This window comes from Dendropsophus ebraccatus, chromosome 13 (genome assembly GCF_027789765.1).
Source record: "Dendropsophus ebraccatus isolate aDenEbr1 chromosome 13, aDenEbr1.pat, whole genome shotgun sequence".
Classification (NCBI taxonomy): Eukaryota; Metazoa; Chordata; class Amphibia; order Anura; family Hylidae; genus Dendropsophus; species Dendropsophus ebraccatus.
This window is the reverse complement of record NC_091466.1, coordinates 3,202,373-3,215,877: the sequence shown is the minus strand read 5'-3', so window position 1 is coordinate 3,215,877 and position 13,505 is coordinate 3,202,373. Positions and strand designations below refer to the sequence as shown.

The following is a 13,505-nucleotide window of genomic DNA, read 5'->3' as shown; positions in this document are numbered from 1 at the left end:
TGACCCCATTATACAGGATGCCAGGGAAGCTGAGTGACCCCCATTATACAGGATACCAGGGAAGCTGAGTGACCCCATTATACAGGATGCTAGGGAAGCTGAGTGACCCCATTATACAGGATGCCAGGGAAGCTGAGTGACCCCATTATACAGGATGCCAGGGAAGCTGAGTGACCCCATTATACAGGATCCCAGGGAAGCTGTGTGACCCCATTATACAGGATGCCAGGGAAGCTGAGTGACCCCATTATACAGGATGCCGGGAAGCTGAGTGACCCCCATTATACAGGATGCTGGGAAAGCTGAGTGACCCCATTATACAGGATGCCAGGGAAGCTGGTGACCCCATTATACAGGATGCCAGGGAGGATGAGTGACCCCATTACACAGGATGCCAGGGAAGCTGAGTGACCCCATTACACAGGATGCCAGGGAGGATGAGTGACCCCATTATACAGGAAGCTAGGGAAGCTGAGTGACCCCATTATACAGGATGCTGGGAAAGCTGTGTGACCCCAATATACAGGATGCTGGGAAAGCTGTGTGACCCCATTATACAGGATGCTGGGAAGCTGTGTGACCCCATTATACAGGATGCCAGGAAGGCTGTGTGACCCCATTATACAGGATGCCAGGGAAGCTGAGTGACCCCATTATACAGGATGCCAGGGAAGCTGAGTGACCCCATTATACAGGATGCTGGGAAAGCTGTGTGACCCCATTATACAGGATGCCAGGGAAGCTGAGTGACCCCATTATACAGGATGCCAGGGAAGCTGAGTGACCCCATTATACAGGATGCCAGGGAAGCTGAGTGACCCCCATTATACAGGATGCCAGGGAAGCTGAGTGACCCCCATTATACAGGATACCAGGGAAGCTGAGTGACCCCATTATACAGGATGCCAGGGAAGCTGAGTGACCCCATTATACAGGATGCCAGGGAGGCTGAGTGACCCCATTATACAGGATGCCAGGGAAGCTGAGTGACCCCAGTATACAGGAAGCCGGGAAAGCTGTGTGACCCCCATTATACAGGATGCCAGGGAAGCTGAGTGACCCCATTATACAGGATGCCAGGGAAGCTGAGTGACCCCATTATACAGGATGCCAGGGAAGCTGGTGACCCCATTATACAGGATGCCAGGAAAGCTGAGTGACCCCATTATACAGGATGCCAGGGAAGCTGAGTGACCCCATTATTCAGGATGCCAGGGAAGCTGAGTGACCCCATTATTCAGGATGCCAGGGAAGCTGAGTGACCCCATTATACAGGATGCCGGGAAGCTGAGTGACCCCATTATACAGGATGCCAGGGAAGCTGAGTGACCCCATTATACAGGATGCTGGGAAAGCTGAGTGACCCCACTATACAGGATGCTGGGAAAGCTGTGTGACCCCATTATACAGGATGCCAGGGAAGCTGTGTGACCCCCATTATACAGGATGTTGGGAAAGCTGTGTGACCCCCATTATACAGGATGCAGGGAAGCTGTGTGACCCCCATTATACAGGATGCCAGGGAAGCTGAGTGACCCCATTATACAGGATGCCAGGGAGGCTGAGTGACCCCATTATACAGGATGCTGGGAAAGCTGAGTGACCCCATTATACAGGATGCTGGGAAAGCTATGTGACCCCATTATACAGGATGCCGGGGAAGCTGTGTGACCCCATTATACAGGATGCCAGGGAAGCTGTGTGACCCCCAATATACAGGATGCAGGGAAGCTGTGTGACCCCCATTATACAGGATGCCAGGGAAGCTGTGTGACCCCCATTATACAGGATGCCAGGGAAGCTGAGTGACCCCATTATACAGGATGCCGGGAAGCTGAGTGACCCCATTATACAGGATGCCAGGGAAGCTGAGTGACCCCATTATACAGGATGCCAGGGAAGCTGAGTGACCCCATTATACAGGATGCCAGGGAAGCTGAGTGACCCCCATTATACAGGATGCCGGGAAGCTGGTGACCCCATTATACAGGATGCCAGGGAAGCTGTGTGACCCCATTATACAGGATGCCAGGGAAGCTGTGTGACCCCCAATATACTTACCATCCTTCCAGTTGTCCATGGCTTCTCTCCTCCTCTGGCCCTGTGTACTTTGCTGGTTAGTTAGCCTCGCGGTGGGGGCAGAGGGCGGGGCTTGTTGTGAAGGGGGCGGGGCTTACCGGGACATACCCGGGACTATTGACAACTATAGAGAGGGGACATGGCTCCCAGGCTGTGGCTCTCCTGCGGCTATAGGACGCGCCGGTGCATGACGTCACTGGCCTGTGCCTGGAGCTACTTCTCTCTCAGCACAGCTCCCAGGGGGCCCTGTGTGTATTCCCAGAGCGAGGCTGCAGACAGCACCACACCGAGGCCCAGCAGACAGCGCCACCTACTGGACAGTGAGCTTCTCCTCCTCCTGCATTAATGCACAGTGTGCAATAAGTGTGTGACAGTTTAGTGTCCGGCAGCGGCCTGAAGCAGCTTATTAAGCAGCAGGACTGCTCCGGGCCGCTGCTGGAGTCAGGGCCGCTGCCGGACACTAAACTGCCACACACTGGTAATAGTGCCAAATTACATTTTCAGCCTGGCGGCCCACAGACTGACAATCAGGGCAGCCCAGCGGGCATTTGCCAGATCGGCCAGATGTCAGTCCGGGCCTGCTGTCACCACAGCGGAGAAGAACAGTTCTCAGGGCGCAGGGTCAGAAATACAACCACCCATAGCCCCTATTACCCGTGACAGCAATGAAAAATGTGTGCAGACTATCACACCACCAAGCCCGACTCCTCCGTGATCTACATGCTGACCAGAGCTTTATGGGTGGTCAGGCATGAGAAGGAAGCATTGATTTACCTTTGAGGAACAGCTTGGACCATCTTTGGCAGGCAGACTGCAGCTTGCAGGTACACAGCCCAGGACCTCACAGACTCCCTGGCTCCTATGTTCCATCCTGATCAAGCTGTTACTAGAGACAGATTTCCCCTGCCGACAGGAAGTGGACAGCAGAGAAAAGAAACACCAACTGGCCAAGCCTTGAGAGCTGCTCTTCTGGGTCTAATAAAGTGATTTACAGATAGATCAGAAATCATACTGGTGAAATTGTCTGAAATAAGCGACCATTTAACTTAAGGATGGGAAAGTGTGTGTGTGGCCCCAGTCATTTTATCTGATACACAGTAACTGACCCTCACATCATACAGCAGATGAAGGCACTTGTAGGGCAGCCCCCCCCCCGCAGGGAGCAGACTCATGGGGCGCAGCGCTCACTATACAGGAAAGGAATGATAAGAGGCAGTCCTGTCATCTGTCCACCATTAGTCTTCTTCATCCTCGTTCTCCTCTAGAGTCATCCTGCGGTCCACTGCCCGATCCCCCGACACCCGCTGTATGGAGACAATCCCACTCAGCAGAGCGTAGCTGATCATGGCCAGCAGACCCACCGCCACAGACAGGATCTGGTTGCGCCTTTTGTTGGGCTCCTCCTCACAATCTGGAGACTCGGCCGTCGGGCTCTTTGGGGAGATGCGAGGGAAGGTCTCTGCAGGGACACAAGCACAAGGTTATCAGGGGCCCCTGGGCACGGGAGCGGCTCAGGGCCAAAGCAGCTCATAGTCACCTCCATCCCGAGTGAAGTAAATGCTGACGATGGAGTCACAATACTGGCACAGGTTAGGGAGGGATTTCAGGTGTTGCTGCAGTCGCCCACTGGGCAGTTTTATGTAGAGGATAAGGGCCAAATGACTAAAAATGTGGGCGTCAAGAGAGGCCGGCCTGCAAGGAGACAGGAGTCAGGTCATCAGACAAGAGAACCCACCCTAGAGTGGCCTGAGGGGGTCATCCCACACCACAGGACCACTTACGAGTCTCCAAAGAAGAATCTGTGCGCTCCTAGTCGCTGTGAGAGGAGGGTCAGACACTCCTGGGCGTCCATGTACAGCTGTGGGGGAGAGAGTCTGGATTACTGCTCTGGAGCCATACCCATCCACTGCCCTGATCCCACAAAAACTACACACCGCCATAACACAGCTATCCTCAGCCCCAATCACACCACAACCATCCACCTCCCTGGCTCTACCACAACCATCCACCGCCCCAACCCTACCACAATCATCCACTGCCCCGACCCCACCCCACCACAACCATCCACCGCCCTGACCCCACCACAAGCATCCACTGCCCCCACCCCACCACAACCATCCACCGCCCCAACCCTACCACAACCATCCACCTCCCTAGCTCTACCACAACCATCCACCGCCCTGACCCCACCACAATCATCCACTGCCCCGACCCCACCCCACCACAACCATCCACCGCCCTGACCCCACCACAATCATCCACTGCCCCGACCCCACCACAACCATCCACCTCCCTAGCTCTACCACCATCATCCACTGCCCCGACCCCACCCCACCACAACCATCCACCGCCCTGACCCCACCACAACCATCCACCGCCCTGACCCCACCACAATCATCCACCGCCCTGACCCCACCACAACCATCCACCGCCCTGACCCCACCACAATCATCCACAGCCCCGACCACACCCCACCACAACCATCCACCGCCCTGACCCCACCACAATCATCCACTGCCCCGACCCCACCACAACCATCCACCTCCCTAGCTCTACCACCATCATCCACTGCCCCGACCCCACCCCACCACAACCATCCACCGCCCTGACCCCACCACAACCATCCACCGCCCTGACCCCACCACAATCATCCACCGCCCTGACCCCACCACAATCATCCACCGCCCCCACCCCACCACAACCATCCACCGCCCTGACCCCACCACAATCATCCACAGCCCCGACCACACCCCACCACAACCATCCACCGCCCTGACCCCACCACAATCATCCACTGCCCCCACCCCACCATAACCATCCACCGCCCCAACCCTACCACAACCATCCACCTCCCTAGCTCTACCACAACCATCCACCGCCCTGACCCCACCACAATCATCCACTGCCCCGACCCCACCCCACCACAACCATCCACTGCCCCGACCCCACCACAACCATCCACCTCCCTAGCTCTACCACAACCATCCACCTCCCTAGCTCTACCACAACCATCCACCGCCCCAACCCTACCACAATCATCCACTGCCCCGACCCCACCACAATCATCCACTGCCCCGACCCCACCACAACCATCCACCGCACCCACCCCACCACAACCATCCACCGCACCCACCCCACCACAACCATCCACCGCCCTGACCCCACCACAATCATCCACTGCCCCGACCCCACCTCACCACAACCATCCACCACCCCAACCACAACCATCAACCACCCCAACCCTGCCATGACTACCACAATCATCCACTGCCCCCACCCCACCACAACCATCCACCGCCCTGACCCCACCACAATCATCCACAGCCCCGACCACACCCCACCACAACCATCCACCGCCCTGACCCCACCACAATCATCCACTGCCCCGACCCCACCCCACCACAACCATCCACCGCCCTGACCCCACCACAATCATCCACTGCCCCCACCCCACCACAACCATCCACCGCCCCGACCCCACCACAACCATCCACCGCCCCCAACCACAACCATCCACCACCCCAACCCTGCCATGACTACCACAATCATCCACTGCCCCCACCCCACCACAACCATCCACCGCCCTGACCCCACCACAATCATCCACAGCCCCGACCCCACCCCACCACAACCATCCACCGCCCTGACCCCACCACAATCATCCACTGCCCCGACCCCACCCCACCACAACCATCCACCGCCCTGACCCCACCACAATCATCCACTGCCCCCACCCCCACCACAACCATCCACCGCCCCGACCCCACCACAACCATCCACCACCCCAACCACAACCATCCACCGCCCCAACCCTGCCATGACTACCACAATCATCTACTGCCCCCACCCCAGCACAACCATCCACCGCCCCGACTCCACCACAATCATCCACTTCCCCCACCCCACCACAACCATCCACCTCCCTGGCTCTACCACAACCATCCACCGCCCCAACCCTACCACAATCATCCACCGCCCCGACCCCACCACGACCATCCACCGCCTCGACCCCACCACAATCATCCACTGCCCCCACCCCACCATCCACCTCCCTGACTGTACCACAACCATCCACCTCCCTGGCTCTACCACAACCATCCACCGCCCCAACCCTACCACAATCATCCACTGCCCCGACCCCACCCACCACAACCATCCACCGCCCTGACCCCACCACAATCATCCACTGCCCCGACCCCACCACAACCATCCACCGCCCTGACCCCACCACAATCATCCACTGCCCCCACCCCACCACAACCATCCACCACCCCCACCACAACCATCCACCGCCCCGACCTCACCACAACCATCCACCGCCCCGACCCCACCCCAACCACAACCATCCACCGCCCCAACCCTGCCATGACTACCACAATCATCCACTGCTCCCACCCCACCACAATCATCCACTGCCCCCACCCCACCACAACCATCCACCTCCCTGGCTCTACCACAACCATCCACCGCCCCAACCCTACCACAATCATCCACCGCCCCGACCCCACCCCACCACAACCATCCACCGCCCTGACCCCACCACAATCATCCACTGCCCCCACCCCACCATAACCATCCACCGCCCCGACCCCACCTCACCACAACCATCCACCACCCCAACCACAACCATCCACCGCCCCAACCCTGCCATGACTACCACAATCATCCACTGCCCCCACCCCACCACAATCATCCACTGCCCCCACCCCAGCACAACCATCCACCGCCCCAACTCCACCACAATCATCCACTGCCCCCACCCCACCACAACCACCCACCTCCCTGGCTCTACCACAACCATCCACCGCCCCAACCCTACCACAATCATCCACCGCCCCGACCCCACCCCACCACAACCATCCACCGCCTCGACCCCACCACAATCATCCACTGCCCCCACCCCACCACAACCATCCACCTCCCTGACTGTACCACAACCATCCACCGCCCTGACCCCACCACAATCATCTACTGCCCCCACCACAACCATCCACCGCCCCCACCCCACCACAACCATCCACCGCCCCGACCCCACCTCACCACAACCATCCACCACCCCAACCACAACTACCACAACCATCCACCACCCCAACCCCGCTATGACCTCCACAACCATCCACCGCCCCAACCCCACCACAACCATCCACCGCCCCGACTCCACCTCACCCATCCACCACCCCAACTCTGCCACAACCATCCACCACCCCAACCCTGCCACAACCATCCACCGCCCCAACCCCGCCATGACTACCACAATCATCCAACACCCCGACCCCACCACAACCATCCACCGCCCCCACCACAACCATCCACCGCCCCAACCACAACTACCACAACCATTCACCACCCCATCCCCACCACAACCATCCACGACCCCACAAGTACCACAATCATCTACCACCCTGACCCCACCACAACTAACACTATCATCTATCGCTCTGACCCCACCCTAACCATCCACCGCCCCAACCATCCACCGCCCTGACCCCGCCACGACTACCACAATCATCCACCGCCCTGACCCGGCCACAACTACCACAACCATCCACCGCCCCAACCCTGCCACAACTACCCCAATCATCCACCGCCCAGACCCCACCCTAACCATCCACTGCCCGACCACGCCACAACTACCACAACCATCCACCGCCCGACCCTGCCACAACTACCACAACTACCCACCACCCTGACCCCACCCCCAACCCAACCATTCACCAACCTGACTCCAACTTCTTCAGGGCCCCTGTCCTCCACGGCCTTTTCTTCAGGATCATCATCTTCCAGGGCCCCTATTGTCCTCCTGCCCACCTCTAACCTGGTTTTCTGTACCCCCACCCACCTCTATTCCACTACCCCCTTACTTCTGTAGGGACTTGACCTCCCACCACAGAGCTCCCCACCTGCTTCTCCAACACCTCATCGTCCTCCCGCCAGCTCTCCCCCCGAATGAGCTGCAGACGCTCCAAGTGCCTCTTGTGCATCTGGTTTGGGATAAAGAAGTTGAGTGGGAAAGGAATGGTCTCGGCGTACCACTTGCGGGTATGGTCCACGTAGTTCTTGGCATCTACCCAGAAGGTGTGAATCTGATGGAGAAGATGAAACATCCCTTGTTCAATAACATGACGCTATGGTGTAATGCTAAAGGGGTCTGTGGGACTCACCAGGGCGGGCAGCAGCTTCTCCTCCAGCAGAGAGATGAAGGCCATGGTGTCCGCTCCTTGCTTGGCAGACAGGTCATAATCTGCGTTATATTTCTGGAGACACAACAAACAGGTAACATGTAGAGGGGTCTGATGCCACACATCCAGGGCAGGAGGACCCCTCTCTGTGTTGCCACTCACCTGCTTCTTGAGATGGGTGATAATGTTATTGGTGTGGAAGACAACCCCTTCATCTGGAGTCCTCAGGGCAGGGAGCTGACCTGGAATTACAAGCACGTCAGAGTCAGCGGGCACACGGGGGGCCATGTGTTACATAGGTGTGTGATGGCGACATGTACCTGAGGGGCTCCGCCAGGGGTTCGACAGCTTATGCACTTTCAGTGGAGCTCCCGAAAACTTGGCATAGGTCTAGGGAAAAAAAAAAAAGTTATAGGGGAGCAAAGACAATGAACGGGGTCCCCCGGCAGCCTCCTGCAGGGGCTGATAACACAGGGCTCCACCAGAAGCCTTTACTGCCAGCTCAGCGGCCCAGTCTGGAGGGGAAATTTCCTGCCCCCGTGGTAACACCGTCTTATAAAAAGGTCACCCCTATCGTCTGGTGCCAAGGTGGGAATGTACACCAGAGCCCACGGCCTCGACAGTCAGCGCACACGTGCCATAATTACAGGGTTAACACCGAGGTTCCTGCCAGTTTCTACCACAGTGAAACATTGGGGAGTGGGCACCTCAAAAATCACAAAGGACTCTACCCTTCAGGATACTGGGAAAGCTGGGTGAGAGGGGCCCTCAGCAAGGGGGATCATTCCACCCTCCGCAGCCACCCTGTTAACCCCTCGCTCCCCAGGGGAAGGTGACCCCCGGCTCCAGAGGCTGAGGAAGCCGAGGAGAGGAATTCCTGGCTGACCGCGCTCTAATAGTCCCAGCCGGCAGCAGACTTTCCACTCTGGAAAATACGGGCAGATCCGGCAGCGTTTCCACACAGGCTCAGTCTCTGCAAACATCCCACAGCCGCGGCGGACAACGGCCACATTCTACCCGCAGGAGACAGAGGAGACGAGCGCTGCCTGTCCATCACTGCACAACCACGCCATTCATCTAGAGCGAGCCTCCCTGAGCAAACACATCCATCTGCCTGTAATACACAGATCATATACCTGTAATATACATATCATACACACATCCATCTGCCTGTAATATACAGATAATACACCCATCCATCTGCCTGTAATATACAGATAATACACCCATCCATCTGCCTGTAATACACAGATCATATACCTGTAATATACATATCATACACCCATCCATCTGCCTGTAATATACAGATAATACACCCATCCATCTGCCTGTAATATACAGATCATATACCTGTAATATACATATCATACACCCATCCATCCGCCTGTAATATACATATCATACACCCATCCATCTGCCTGTAATATACAGATCATATACCTGTAATATACATATCATACACCCATCCATCCGCCTGTAATACACAGATCATATACCTGTAATATACATATCATACACCTATCCATCTGCCTGTAATACACAGATCATATACCTGTAATATACATATCATACACACATCCATCTGCCTGTAATATACAGATAATACACCCATCCATCTGCCTGTAATATACAGATAATACACCCATCCATCTGCCTGTAATACACAGATCATATACCTGTAATATACATATCATACACCCATCCATCTGCCTGTAATATACAGATAATACACCCATCCATCTGCCTGTAATATACAGATCATATACCTGTAATATACATATCATACACCCATCCATCTGCCTGTAATACAGATAATACACCCATCCATCCGCCTGTAATACACAGATCATATACCTGTAATATACATATCATACACCCATCCATCTGCCTGTAATACAGATAATACACCCATCCATCCGCCTGTAATACACAGATCATATACCTGTAATATACATATCATATACCCATCCATCTGCCTGTAATAAAGATAATACACCCATCCATCTGCCTGTAATACACAGATCATATACCTGTAATATACATATCATACACCTATCCATCTGCCTGTAATATACAGATAATACACCCATCCATCTGCCTGTAATATACAGATCATATACCTGTAATATACATATCATACACCCATCCATCTGCCTGTAATATACAGATCATATACCTGTAATATACATATCATACACCCATCCATCCGCCTGTAATATACAGATCATATACCTGTAATATACATATCATACACCCATCCATCCGCCTGTAATATACATATCATACACCCATCCATCTGCCTGTAATACACAGATCATATACATGTAATATACATATCATACACCCATCCATCTGCCTGTAATATACAGATCATATACCTGTAATATACATATCATACACCCATCCATCTGCCTGTAATATACAGATCATATACCTGTAATATACATATCATACACCCATCCATCCGCCTGTAATATACATATCATACACCCATCCATCTGCCTGTAATACACAGATCATATACCTGTAATATACATATCATACACCCATCCATCCGCCTGTAATATACAGATCATATACCTGTAATATACATATCATACACCCATCCATCTGCCTGTAATATACATATCATACACCCATCCATCTGCCTGTAATACAGATAATACACCCATCCATCTGTAATACACAGATCATATACCTGTAATATACATATCATACACCCATCTATCTGCCTGTAATACACAGATCATATACCTGTAATATACATATCATACACCCATCCATCTGCCTGTAATACACAGATAATACACCCATCCATCTACCTGTAATACACAGATCATATACCTGTAATATACATATCATACACCCATCCATCTGTCCATCTGCCTGTAATACACAGATAATACACCCATCCATCTACCTGTAATACACAGATCATACACCTGTAATATACATATCATACACCCATCCATCCGCCTGTAATATACATATCATACACCCATCCATCCGCCTGTAATATACAGATCATATACCTGTAATATACATATCATACACCCATCCATCTGCCTGTAATATACATATCATACACCCATCCATCTGCCTGTAATATACAGATCATATACCTGTAATATACATATCATACACCCATCCATCTGCCTGTAATATACATATCATACACCCATCCATCTGCCTGTAATACACAGATCATATACCTGTAATATACATATCATACACCCATCCATCTGCCTGTAATATACATATCATACACCCATCCATCTGCCTGTAATACACAGATCATATACCTGTAATATACATATCATACACCCATCCATCCGCCTGTAATATACATATCATACACCCATCCATCTGCCTGTAATATACAGATCATATACCTGTAATATACATATCATACACCCATCCATCCGCCTGTAAAATACAGATCATATACCTGTAATATACATATCATACACCCATCCATCTGCCTGTAATATACAGATCATATACCTGTAATATACATATCATACACCCATCCATCCGCCTGTAAAATACAGATCATATACCTGTAATATACATATCATACACCCATCCATCCGCCTGTAAAATACAGATCATATACCTGTAATATACATATCATACACCCATCCATCTGCCTGTAATATACAGATCATATACCTGTAATATACATATCATACACCCATCCATCTGCCTGTAATATACAGATCATATACCTGTAATATACATATCATACACCCATCCATCTGCCTGTAATATACATATCATACACCCATCCATCTGCCTGTAATACACAGATCATATACCTGTAATATACATATCATACACCCATCCATCTGCCTGTAATATACATATCATACACCCATCCATCCGCCTGTAATACACAGATCATATACCTGTAATATACATATCATACACCCATCCATCTGCCTGTAATACACAGATCATATACCTGTAATATACATATCATACACCCATCCATCAGCCTGTAATACAGATAATACACCCATCCATCTGCCTGTAATACAGATAATACACCCATCCATCCGCCTGTAATACACAGATCATATACCTGTAATATACATATCATACACCCATCCATCTGCCTGTAATATACAGATAATACACCCATCCATCTGCCTGTAATACACAGATCATATACCTGTAATATACATATCATACACCCATCCATCTGCCTGTAATACACAGATCATATACCTGTAATATGCATATCATACACTGATCCATTCGCCTGTAATATACAGATCATATACCTGTAATATACATATCATACACCCATCCATCTGCCTGTAATATACATATCATACACCCATCCATCTGCCTGTAATACAGATAATACACCTATCCATCCGCCTGTAATACACAGATCATATACCTGTAATATACATATCATACACTGAGCCATTCACCAGTAATATACAGATCATATACCCATCAATGCGCCTGTAATACATATAATACAACCATCCATCCGCATGTAATATACATCAACACCCATCCATCCACCTGTAATATACAAATAATATACCCATCCATCTGCCTGTAATATACAGATAATACACCCATCCAAACGTGTGTCTCTCTCTCTCTCATGTCTCTCTCTCTCCCCTGTCCTCCCTCCCTCCCTCTCTCCCCTGTCCTCCCTCCCTCTCTCTCCTGTCCTCCCTCCCTCTCTCTCCTGTCCTCCCTCCCTCTCCTGTCCTCCCTCCCTCCCTCTCTCCCCTGTCCTCCCTCCCTCTCTCCCCTGTCCTCCCTCCCTCTCTCTCTCCTGTCCTCCCTCCCTCTCTCTCCTGTCCTCCCTCCCTCTCTCTCCTGTCCTCCCTCTCTCTCTCCTGTCCTCCCTCCCTCTCTCTCCTGTCCTCCCTCCCTCTCTCTCCTGTCCTCCCTACCCATCTCCCTCTCTCCTGTCCTCCCTCCCCATCTCCCTCTCTCCTCATGTCCTCCCTCCCGTTCTCTTCATGTCCCTCTCTCCCCGTCTCCTCTTACCAGCACAGTCAGACAGTCCAGGTCCACACTAGGCAGCCCCCAGTCTCCTTTCCAGCAGTACAGCTCCATGGGCGCCGCCATCTTGTTATACTGTGGCCCCGCCCACACCCACGTGACCGCCCCATGCTCTGGGGCTTTAGGTAGTTGTGTAGATGGGGGGGGGGGTCTGTCATGGCGACCAATGAAGTGTCCCCTTTCACATTCCAGTGGCAGGTTATTTAGTGAATG

General features: G+C 52.5%; 1 protein-coding gene across 1 annotated transcript; it reads right to left on the bottom strand.

Moving 5' to 3' along the window:
* Nucleotides 1–3,125: 3,125 nt before the first annotated feature.
* MTX1 (metaxin 1) lies at nt 3,126–13,435 on the bottom strand. The gene is made up of 8 exons (XM_069949727.1): nt 13,278–13,435; nt 8,579–8,648; nt 8,421–8,500; nt 8,241–8,333; nt 7,980–8,162; nt 3,861–3,937; nt 3,617–3,771; nt 3,126–3,538 (listed from the first exon to the last, which is right to left on the bottom strand). The coding sequence occupies exons 1-8, from the start codon at nt 13,356–13,358 to the stop codon at nt 3,315–3,317; spliced, it is 963 nt and encodes a 320-aa protein (XP_069805828.1). The 5' UTR covers nt 13,359–13,435; the 3' UTR covers nt 3,126–3,314.
* Between the last annotated feature and the right edge of the window lie 70 nt (nt 13,436–13,505).

Excerpts from the sequence above, each read along its gene's own strand:
- MTX1 (XM_069949727.1), bottom strand. The coding sequence starts at position 13,358 with ATGGCGGCGCCCATGGAGCTGTACTGCTGGAAAGGAGACTGGGGGCTG. Across the intron at positions 8,334-8,420 it reads TCACCCATCTCAAGAAGCAG|AAATATAACGCAGATTATGA; the intron begins GTGAGTGGCAAC and ends TTGTGTCTCCAG. Across the intron at positions 3,938-7,979 it reads ATGAGGTGTTGGAGAAGCAG|CTGTACATGGACGCCCAGGA; the intron begins GTGGGGAGCTCT and ends TCTCCCCCACAG.